This window comes from Anas acuta, chromosome 13, assembly GCF_963932015.1.
Source record: "Anas acuta chromosome 13, bAnaAcu1.1, whole genome shotgun sequence".
NCBI classification, from domain to species: Eukaryota; Metazoa; Chordata; class Aves; order Anseriformes; family Anatidae; genus Anas; species Anas acuta.
The window spans coordinates 5282676-5294700 of NC_088991.1; the positions used below are offsets into that span (position 1 = coordinate 5282676).

At 49.1% G+C, this 12025-nt stretch overlaps 1 protein-coding gene across 2 annotated transcripts in view; it reads right to left on the reverse strand.

Moving 5' to 3' along the window:
- The window catches only part of LOC137863467 (vascular endothelial growth factor receptor kdr-like), a 131954-nt gene that overhangs the window by 86684 nt on the left and 33245 nt on the right, over positions 1–12025 (reverse strand). For both annotated transcript variants that reach the window (XM_068696591.1, XM_068696592.1), the window contains exons 2-3: positions 9898–9994; positions 5899–6110 (exon numbers count right to left, since the gene is read on the reverse strand). In XM_068696591.1, coding sequence (XP_068552692.1) covers positions 5899–6110; positions 9898–9994 — 309 coding nt within the window. The remainder of the gene's footprint in view (positions 1–5898; positions 6111–9897; positions 9995–12025) is intronic.

The following is a 12025-nucleotide window of genomic DNA, read 5'->3' on the forward strand; positions in this document are numbered from 1 at the left end:
GCAAAATTCTTGTTGATGCCAAAGAAAAGCCAATAACAACAAAAAAGCCAAAATGGATTGAACAACAACAAAAAACAACCCAAGTCTCGATACTTTGGCTGAAACATGTTTCAAGCATCAGATGAATTCATGGATTGTGGCTATCCATAATGCTAGATTTTAGGCAGATGTAGATGTAGGAAATATTCACCAGGATCACTGCAGTCCCATCACTAAGAACTAGTCTCCTGCATGAGCTGCAGCCAGCCGCAGAGCTTGGGTAAAGCTCGGCAATTAGTGCTTGCTGGGTGGATAGGCAATGGGAAGGAAGAAGTGGGGGAAGTGTGCTGGTGATTTTGGCTGTCAGGCTTTCAATTAGGAGTTATTAATGAAGAGGAGGGGACAGTTACCTCTTCCTGCTGGGATGGTGAGTGTTGTCACAGACACAGCGCCGGGACATTGTGCTGCTCACTCAGCATTGTATCTTACAAGGCTCCTCCACTTCAAAGTGGTCCTTTAGGGTATGGTGTGAAGACACTGAATGTCTCGATTGAGAATTGAAAGGATCTTATTTTTCCTCTGGACCCAGTCCTTAATACTTGAGGAACAACAGAGAGGGGCTGACCCAGCCTGTGTTCCCACGTCATGTGGCCCTAAACACTGCTGACTAGGATCTGGTGCCAAAGCCGTCCAGCAGTCTGCACAGGACAGCCAGCTTATCTGCTGGGCTCCACACCGAGCAGACAGGACACCGTTTGCCTATCTCGGCTTGCTGAGTGTTTGGCAGCAAGTGTAACTGTCTTGGTGTCTCCAGCTTGAAAGGAAGAAGAAACGCAGCTCCAACTCTGTTCTCACTGGTAATATCTTCTGGAAAGCAAGCCAAAGCCCAAGTCGAGGCTGTCACCCCGGCCCTGCATTTCTGCTTCTCACATTCAGATTATCTCTGTGAACTGTCAAGAGAATTAAGGAGGCAGAAAACGGCTTCAAAGAATGTCGGAACCAAAATATGATCTAATGTGAGGGGTGCTTTCATGCACTTCCCTCCTCTTTAGATTTTTCTCAGGGAGGAAGGATGAAGAAGATGGACTTCCCATCCCTGGGCTGTCCCATGTGATAAAGAGGAGGCTGTGGTTGATGTGACACTTCACCCTGGTGCTGTACTTGTACCACCTGCCCTCCTCATTCTTCTCAGCAGCAAGAGAGAGCTTGTGTCCTTCCTTGGGGACATCTCGCTGCTGGAGCTGACGAGCAGTGAGATGCGTGCTGTGACAGGACAAGCAGCTTGGATGCTTCCAGTTAGCTACGGAGGAAGAGGAGCTAGCAGGAAAGGCCGGATGAATTTAAGCAGACAGCAAGTAGTGGAAGATTTTCCTTCTTCTGGGGGCTGTGCTCACATGGATGGCTTAAACAGCCCTCAAATTTCACAAGGAGCCTTAACAGGATTAACAAGTCCTTAACAGCACATAGAAGTCTGCCTTGCTTGAAATTTCATTTCCAGTTCTTGTGCTTTGGAGCCTGGCAGTGCAGCAGTACAGCTTGGGTCTGAAGTGCCAGTGCTTCATGGTGTCTGTATGAACTTTAAAAGGAGCCCGAACATGCTTTCTGCACGGGGATATCTCCTACTCACACCATGTTGCTGGGAACATCGGTGCTGATAACCAAATGTATGGAAGCAAATAAGTCCCTCAACCCTGCCACGTGCTTAATTGACCGTAACACTGAGATGCTGAAACACCAGCAGCTGAACTACCATGGGTAGGAAGATGCAGTTAAAATGCTCACCATCTGCGTGTTCAAAGAGTGAACAACACAAGGCACAAGCAGGAATTAGTCATTCTAGTAGTTATTCTTGGGTGGCCGCCAGCACTGATGTCCTGGGCTCACGTATATTGCTCTGTGGTGAGACTCATGTTGGTTTTGAAGTTGCTGTGAACCAGCCCTATCATAGCCCTACTTATTTAAAGAACCAGAGCAACAGCCCTGCTTTGCATAAAAATAACACAGGCTGTCTGCTGCTGACTTGCTCTCCCCATGTTTTGCTCTCCCTGACTGTCCTAGCAAAGCAGCACCACTGCTGTGTGAGGACGGGAAGCCAAGCCCAGCTTGGAAACTTGGAGGAACTTTTCTAGGCAGTATTTAACAAGATGTGACCAGCTTCAATTACCACAGTAATAACGCTGGGCAAGGTGCTGATGGAAGGAAGCGAAGCAGAGCTGAGCTCATGCTGCTGATGCACTGAGTGGCACAGGAAGGGGTAGCAAATCCCACACTGCTTCGTGCAGCTAAGGACTGCGAGGGGAAAGCACAGCAAAAGCTGAGGCAGCATTTCAGCTCTCAGGGAGCTCTCCCAGCTGACACACCGAGGGCTATCTTACGTGGAGGCAGTTGCTTTGCTGACAGTAACAGGATTTCGGATAGCTGAGAGCTGCAAGTCCTGACTTCTGTCTAGGCTGCGGTCTGGAACAGCACTTGGGGAAGGTGGGGAAAATCTTCTTGTCTCTGTTTTCCTCCTTCTCTAAGCCATGTTTAATTTTATATGTGCTATAGAAAACCTAGCAGAGAGGGGTCTGTGTGTCAGAGCACACAACAGCCAGCCTGCCCCTGCCCTGGGCCCAGCAATCCCAAAGGTTGCAATGAGTGTGTCCCCCACGGGGACCATCCATGAGGCTGGGAAGGGTAAATGCAGGAGACAGGAGCAAATTTGCAGCATTTGCGGTGAAACACTGTCCACACGAGCCTTTCTGAGCCTGGAGATGGGGGATGGCTGTCTCTGTCCCCCCATTCACTGACTGTGGCCACGGGAGAGCTGCTGGGCTGCTCTCGGGTCATCAACCCGAGCTGCCTTTCGCTGCAGAGGTTTTCCCTCAGAGTTGCAATGAAGTTAAACGAGCACATTAAGAAACTCCCAACTATTTCTAGTCCAGCCCTAAGCTACGTCGTATTTCCAACGAGGAGATGGGCAACGGGAGGAGGGGGTTGTCTGCCTTTTAGTTACAGTCCCTGGGACTTGCAGCTGCAGCAGGAAGCAGAAAAGGCTTCAGGAACAATCGTTCAGGATTAAGGTCCTGAGCTCTGCCTCCCTGCAGACTGTCGGTGCGCAGCCGAGGCGTGGAGGCTGACCCTGCTGCCTTCGGGTCCCCTATGATCTGACTGATGTGCAGGGGTCACGGCTCAATTGCGCCGGGGGAGAGCTGCTGAGTGCCAGATTCTGACAGAGCTTAGAAGCTCCACCAGGGAGGCTGTAAAAACAGAAGCAAGCACAGGAAATAATAGCCAATAAGCAGGGCTTCCGATACAATCATGTTCTCATTTCGGTGTCAAGCAGCAGGCCAGGAATGAAGGGAAAAAATACCATTCCCCTTCCTTTTTTGGCAATAATGGCTCGTAACCTCTGAGGAATCTCCAGCCTTCAGGGTCTGGCTCAATATTTTCTCACTCCACCTGGCTCAGTCCTATAAACACCCTGCCGAGCGCACGCTCTCTCCACAAAACATGCAGAGAGATGTCTTTTGGACTTCTCCTTTGTCTGGCACTCACTGGGAACTGTGAGTTTCTTCACTAGAGACAGCCAATGGCTTTCTTAGTGATGCCCAGACACTGTGAGACCAAATCCCTTACAAAGGCACGTTTAAATAGTTAAGAAAATCATAGGTACGGTCTGAACGCCCTCCTCAACTCCACAACTCACGGCTCCCTTACTGGCCAACACTTTCCTTGTCCCCAGAGCAGCCTGCTGGCATCCAGCAAACACACACAGGAATTACAGGGACAGAAGAGCACGCCCTGCGGACAGCATCCATGCAGAGGTATAAATAGCTTCGTTTCAAGCAGCTTCCCCAGCCTGGCAGGCCAGGTCCCAGCAGGCACTTGCAGCCTTGCAGCCCAAGCTGGGCTCTGGAAGAGGTGGGCGGGCAGCTGGCTGGGCAGGACACAGAGCAGAGAGCACAAGCGGCTCAATTTCTGTACGCTTTTTCTTCAAAACTTTTACAGCACGGGACTTTTAAAACTCTGAGCAAGAGTTTCTAGAGCGGGGAGGGCATATTACATGAGGAAATCGCATCAAGGAGAGGAGAATAGATTGATTTGGAGCAAACACGCAGTGCTGTTTTTAGGGAGAACCTTGGCACAGCAGGCTCAAGCTAGCAAGAGGACATCCTGTGATTTTTTTTTTTTTTTAGATTAGCACTGCTCCAAGTGCATCGCCAGCAAGCATTTCATAACTTGAGATATTTTCTTAAGGAAAATGCTCAGGCAGTCCCAAAAGATCCATAACATTTCCTGCACGTGCTCCCGCCGTAGAGTAATGAAGTCCCGGGTAGCCGGCCAGGGCACTGAATCAGGATAGAGAATTGAGTTTTCAATGCACTGTTTCCTGAAGTGTAGGCATTGGGCTGGGTTAACAATATTAGATGCGGGGCATCTGAGCAGTGTGTAATGAGAAAAGGAAACAGCTCAGCACAAGAACTAGGGCGGATAAAGAAACCAGGGCTTAGAGCAACAAGGAAAAATAAGAAAAAGGAAATAGAAAGGCAGAAAAAAAGTGACTGCAGGAACTAACAAGTAACACCAAAAAGCTACTTTCCGATAAGAGAAAGACTTACTGGGAAAGCAGGATGAGGGCAGAAAGGGACTATTTTCAACAGACATACAGGGACAGGAAAATTTATCCACGTGCATCAGCCAGGTGTGTTCACCTAGCAGTTCAGAAGTCAAATTTAGCTGTGTGGGCAGACCACGGTCCCCTGGTGATGGGAGTCACACCTCGTGCTGGTCTCACCGTGGTTAGCAGCACCGTGAGGCTGTGGGAGCTGCCCGGCCCATCCACAAGTGTGTCCTGCAGGCAGACAGCTCACTGAAGTGGACAGATCACATCCAGCTCATTGCACCGCCAGCATTTGTTTCATTCCCAACACTCCAAGAACCCCATTTTAGCAGCTACTGGAAAAACTAAATTCACTCACTTGTATGCATGGGGAACTGAACAGTAACCCTACTCAGCACCAAAGGACCTCATGCCATCCCCTGTCCCAGCCCCAGAAGGTTTGCTCCTTTGTCTAATCACTCACAACCTCAGCCTGGAAGATCCAAGATGATTTAATAGTTTACCAATGCATTTAGATTAATAGATTGGGAAAAAATACCAGCATTTTCTGGGAATATTTTAAGAAGTATTCCCATTACTGACATGGTTGTTCGGTGTGTTAGTCACCTGATTACAGCAGACCACTCTCCTCTGAAGTTTCTGTTTCCATTTATTATTGGATCTGAACTCAGTGATTCTGACACACGGAGGAGAGGCAGCTCAAAGAGAACAGAAATGAGCAGTGGGCCATTTTTTACAAAAGCCAGGAAAATATGTACAATGCAGTCATCCAGCTTTGCTAAGTACGCCTCACGGATGTGAAGGACAAAGCTGCACACAAACTTGTAAGAGAGACAGGAATTACAAAAACCCTTCTCAGGGAGTTTCATGCCTGGGAAGGAAGGGGAAGACTTGGGTATTGAGGGTGAATCTTAGGAAAAGCACTCTGCTAGCAAAACCCCCTAGGATAAAAGAATTTAGTGTTAAAAGTAAAAGAACATAAAAGATGTTTAAAGGAATCAGCGTGTCGGTTATTTGGCACACAAAACCAGGCAGGTTTTCAAGTTTTTTCTAGTTTTCAAGTCCCGGAATTGAACAAGACAGCTAATTTCTGGTTGTCACATCCATGTCCCCGTGAGTTGAGCTGGCCTGACAATCCAGGTGTAACCCAGCCTCTGCAAAACGTCAGAGCTGGTGCCTGCGGGGTCAGCAGGGAGGTGGGGTTTGGGAAAGCTGAGTTGGGTTGCTCGTTGTACCTAGCACGGATCCAACAGCTCAGCCGAACACAGTTTAGGTCACCAAGAAGGCATAAAACCGAAAGAAAGCCAAGTTCTTACCTCTAACAAAGACGTAAATCTTGGCCATGAGATCCTTGTTGGATGGGGAGTCGTCATGGATGCAGGTGAAGTAACCGGTGTCGTTGGCCGTCACTTTCCTGACGATGAGCGTGCTGCAGCTCTGCCGCGTGCTATTTCGGCAGCTGCTGAGGTGCACCCTGGGGTCATCCCTCTGGTCCTTCCTCAAAAGCCAGCTCACCGAAGGTGCTCCCCTGTCAACACAACGCAACAAAATTAACGACAGGGTCACGACTGCTGACAAAACTTGGGCTTCCTTCTCACCAAGTGTTGTCGATATTCCTAATGTCCCTAAGCCTGTCATTTGGACATGAATGATTAAGGTTGTGGGGTGCTTGCATTACCGGCCGTCAAAAAGTAAGGGGGATCACACCACGCTCACCAACAGGACAAGGGGAATTCCAGAACTGGTCTCTAGGAGCTGTGGCAAGCTAACTCCTGGAGGAAAGCTTAATTTTTATTTTAGCAGACATCCTGAACACGAGTTTGTTTTTATAATGCTATGTTTTAGGCACTTCAAACATTTGAAAGCACCAGATAAAATTATATGTTTCTTCCAAGCTGAGGACTTTGCATATTTTAACAGCTACATTAACTTATACTTTCTTTTAACTCTAAGGCTGCATGTAGAGAGAACATTTATGTAACTTCTCATCACCTTTCTTGTTTAATCAGCAGTGACTCAATCTTGATTTTGTGAAGGGTCTGGAACTAATCAGATTACAGATCTTAGAATATCTGCTCAAGACACATTTTTTTTTCCATTCCCCTCGTCACGGCAGCCAGAACATAAAACCAGCAGGACAGATAGATACAGCACCTCACCCACCTGACCCATTCCGTGTCTTATTTATGAACACAGCTAGTGTCAAACGCAATTTTACGTAGCTCACTGACAAAAAGCAAAGCCATTTTATAACCTGTTGCTGGACTCAGAGAGAGCTTTCAGCAGACCCAGGTTAGCTCAGCAACGGGCACTGGCTGTGCTGGTCGTGCTGTGCCGAAACCAGCCGGGCACAGCATGGTGGCAGGAGCTCCTGGAGCCCCGTCCTGCTCGGGATGTGCTCTGAGGTCCCTGGGGAAGAGCCAGTACAGGCTGAGCCTGCTGTGTGATGAAGAGTACGGTCTTCTTGTAGTAGTTATTGCTGGTCAGTATGGAAACCAGTGGGGACGGGAGCAATGGGCTGTGGATTCCTCTGGGGAAGATGGAGCTCATGTTGCTGTTGGAGGGAGGCAGTGCCTTCCTGCCGTGCTGTTCTGACGGACCCCTCACCCCTTCTCCCTCCCTCGGTGAGTTCCCAGTGACCCAGCGGCTTTGGCTGAGCTGAGGAAGGAGTAAGGAGCTCTGGATTTCCCCAGTTGAGTGTCGCCAGGGAGAAATCCGGTCTAGACACGTCTCCTCGGCGCAGAGATGCTAGTACTCGGTGTATCTGGTGAGCTGTGTGACATTTCCAGTCAGCGAGGAGCCCCGACTACCCTTTCTGTGCCAGTGGCTTTGCAGCAGTGCGGTCGGTGCCGTAAGGGAAGGCGTTTGCCAGCAAATTCAGTGACACTTAAGCAAACATCCTCTTGGCCCCCGTTTCTGCCCGTCCTTCTGTCGCCTTCCTGGAGATGATGTGGTCACGGGGCTGAGCTCTCCAGGTTATTCCCAGCACGTAGGAGAACGAGAGCCCTGGGAGAAGCATGAACATCCTCCCTGGTGGGCAGCCTCACCCCCGCTGGGTGCACGGTGGACTTGGATGTCCCCACCTCGTCCGTCACAGCAGCTTCCTGGCCTCCAGAGCACCGGATTGCTTTGTGGCGGGGAGGTCCCTCCAGTGCTCTCTCCCTACCTTATTAACGTCATTACTGACGTAATGACCCCTTCTGTCAAGAAACGGGACTCCTGGCCCTGAATATGAACTCTGCCACTTCACGTTCAGCTCCCACCCAGTGCTCAGGTCCCTGCCCCTCTGCCCTCACCCAGTCTGGTTTCTGCCACGGCTGGAAACCTGCAGAGCAGATCGGGGCTTCACAGCTCTGTGCGTCCTCACACGCGCCCGCTTTCTCCACCTGCCCGTTTTATCCAGGTGGAAGATGAAGGCTTTGGCCACTGCTTCGGGATTTTCACACAGCTGGCCAAGGGGAGTCACAGCAGTAGCTGCAGTTTGGGCCAGGCTGCCAAAAATGAGGAAATCCTGGCCAAAAACCTCCAATGAGTGGAGGCAGAGGGAGGTGGAGCATTAACACGGCGAGTTCAGCCTCCAGCAGCTGCCTGCTCAGCCTGCTCGTGCTGAGCCCTGCTGCTCCCTGGAGGGACCTCGGAGCTGGTGTGGCAGTGGGTGGCAGGCATCAGGGTCTGGGTCAGGGGATCTCACGCTCCCAGTGCAGAAATCACGCTTCCAGCCCCAGCTCTTGGGTGAGGCGAGCAACTTAAGCGCTCTGGGCCTCTGCTTCCCTGCCAGCCCTGCTGGGGGGTTCACTGCTTCGCATCCATAAAGCAATTTCGGAACACAGCCAGCACAGTTGAAGTGCTAATAATTTCTCCATCTATTCATTCATCTGGTGGTACGAGAAAACAGGGTGTTGCTAGAGATGAAAAAGGCCGTGGATGGAGAACTGCTGCAAAGCAGTGGTTTAATTGGCCGGGAGCACCACACTAACCTCATGTCCACATATCATGTTTTATGAAGCACTGCATCCAGATTTTAAAGGACTGTTTAAACTTCCTTGCCATCATCCTTGCTGTTTGCCAAGCTAAAAATACCATTGTAAGGTTGTTTTGACCTCATAAGCCACGCGGCTAGCTGGAGGTACTTTGAAGAGGATTACCTTACACTCCAGAAGAAATCACAAATTTACACAGCATGAGTCAATTTACCTTTCACCGTAACATTGAATTAGATTGACTAGGAAAAAAATCAGAAGGGATATATGAGTCAGCATAACCTACAGCTTAGATTCACCTTCCCATTGCTCTTACTGCCTCCAGGAACTGGGGTTGCAAGAAACCAACCACGTCCTGGCTACAGTCAAGGGGACTTTGCAAGAAGGTGTAAAAAAAAAAAAAAAAAAGTGCGTGTGAGGGAGAAACTGTGATAGTTTAGATTACCTTCAGCCTTCTCTCCTACAAGGTCTGAAGCCTTTTGTGTGACCGAGTGAGCCTGTGTGTGTTTGGATAGAGCAGAAGGTGCTCTGACTCTTTGCATTTACTGCTTGGTTGTGACCAAAACCCTATATCCTCCTTTTGCAGAGGTCCACCACCCTGCAAACACAAGGCATTACCAAAACTTTGCTTGTTTCTTGCATGGCTGGTTTTTACACGTTGTGTCAAGAATCGAAGAGCTGCCACAATTTGTGATTAATGCTCTGGTTTTTACAACTCCTGGTTATCTTTGATTTAAAGCTGTAAGTTCAAGCAGATCAGGTCTTTGCATGTCCACGTAGTAACTGCTGCTTATTTAATGGTCATCTTGTGGGTTAGCAGTATTTGAGGTTAGGAAGTTTAAGCTTATACATACATTTTGGTCTTATATATACATGTATGTATTAACATGTGAAGCTTTATACATGTATATATAACGAGCTACTGACAGTGTGATGATCTCAGTTGTCATTTACTTATGGACAGGGGGCAAAGGAGTGACTTTAGCTGCAGAAGAGCTGTGTGGGAACCTATTTTCAGATGAGGATCTTACAGCCACGTCCTTAAGGTACAACCGCTTCCATAAGCTTACTCGTGCACTGACTCAGGGCTTCTCTTGGGCCCCCTTACAATGTAAAGAGTGAGGTCAGGCTGCATGGTGACCACAGACCTTCCTCCCTGCTCCGTTACAGCCCAGCACATTTCTCCTCCACTCAGAAAGACCTGTGAGGGAAAACTGCTCCAGTTGCCAGATGATGGCTGTGCAGCAATCTTTGCTCTCCCCTCCCCAGAAGCCGTGCTGTGCCAAGGGGATCACTACAACCAAGGGAATCCAGCACTGCCCGAGCAATCCTTACCTGCATTTTATTTTTAGGGTTTCTCCTGATGAGATGACAGTCTGGTTTTTTGCAATGCTTAGCGTCGGTTTCTCAAAAAATTTGTCCTCAGCAAGACCTGACACAAATAAAGAAGAAACCATGGTTAGGCAGGCTATTCAGTACGGCTGGAACGGGCACAATGCAGCTGAGGAAAGCTTTTTGTTTTGTAAATAGTTCCTAAATTGGGGGCCCACACAGGGTTTAATTTATATTGCTGCAATTCAGTTGAGCACACTGTACCTACCGAGATCCCCTCAGTTTGTTTTTCTTTCCCTTATTCATCTCTTTCTTTTCTAACATGGGGAACCTGTATTTCTGCTAATAGTCTTCTTCCTTTTATTTAGAGCTGGCTGTGTTACTGGATTGTTACAGTTTTAGAACAACAGATTAATTTCAAAAGGTTTTTACACACATACAGAACTGGTGGGAATCGGGTCTTTGGGATACAACTCGGTGCATGAGCTCACATATTACCTTGTAATCAATGGGAGGAGAGATAATAATTCTGGGAGCAGCTCTTTCTGATTCACAGCCATGAAACATCTGCTATGTTAAAAACACATCAAAAACCTCCTGTTTTCCGAAGAAACATTCACAAATACTGCACTGGAACCAAATAGCAAGCTGCTTGCTTTGAGGCAAATGTAAAAAAAAATAAATTAAAACTAGTGCTGGCAGGTAGTTTGCAGTGGTGTCTGAGACCCCATCCCTAGTGCTGGTGTCACAAGGTTTGTCAGGTCACCCATGACAGTGGGCTTTAGTGACAGCAGTGACAAAGTGGCAACCTCTCTCCTCATCATCCCCATCACCATCATCTCCTGGCTCAGGAAACATCTCCCGAGCAGCCCCACTTCCCAGGGCTCTGTGGGATCAGGACGGGTTTCACCTCGCCCCCGCTGCACTGATGAGCGCTCGGTGCGGCTCACGCACCGCACAGCTTGTGAGCACAGCCCCTGCACCCTGACAGCCCCACAGACACGGGCACTGAGAGGTGCTGGGATGCTCCTGAGCCCTCGCACACAGCCATGTGCAGAGGCTGCTGAAATTCGTGGCCGGAGCGAGGAGCTTTGGCAGATGGGTGCTGCGTGGCCCCGCGCCCCGAGCGCTCCTGGCAGCTGCCTGCAGAAAGCCGAACGTGAAACCCGCCTGCTATCAGAGCGTTCATCTGTGGCAATATCACTTTCAGAAAGTGAAACTGAGAAGAAGCAGAAGTGAGGCTGGCTGGGCTGCTTTCCTTGTCCAAATTCAAAGTAACATAATCAAGGAAAGGAGAAAACAGGCTTAGATAAGTATCTCAATTTCTAAAGCTCTGACATTAAAGCCGTATGTTTTCTTTCCCCTCCTGCTCTTCAAATCTCTATCTTCTTTGCCTTGAACTTGATAAGCCAGAAATCTTTAGCTGGGCTTATAAGAGGCATTATTCTCAGCAGAATAGTGAAGATAATGTATCTAACAAAAAGAGAAACATTAGGGTTTAACTTTTCGACTGGATGAAACAGTGATTTTCTTGCCTCCCACCTCCCATCTCCTCTCATCTCCTTTGTGCTGGATTCAAGTAAAACGCCCTGAGCCTGGCATATTCTCTCAGCATGGAGAGTGAATCACTCCCACGTTGGAGAGCCTGGCTTCCTCCGTGAGCCATTCGAATTCCCAGCAGAAACTCAGTGGAGGCCAGCTCATCTCGTGGCACCAGAGTCCTTCCCGGGGAGCATCCTGCCCAGACAGCATGTTCCTCAACCCCCCTGTTGGGCACGCGGAGCCTCCCTACAGACCTGCAGCTGACACTGCATCGGTCCTGACCACGGCTCCACCGTCAGAGACCTCCCAACACCCTGTTCCGCATGACTGATGGCTCTGTAGCTCTGTCTCTAATGTCCTGTATAGAATAAGGAATAAATTAGAGGGCAAGTGGGAGCCTGGCCAACGTGAGCTCCCTCCAGGGTGACATAGTTTAGCATGGCCCTACCTAAAAATTGCTATTGTGTGTAATGCTGTGGATGCAAAACACCCTCCAGACTCACAGAGTCACAGACTCAGAATCCCAGAATGCTTGGAAGGGACCTCTGGAGATCATCTGGTCCAAACCCCTTGCCAAGCCGGGTTGTAA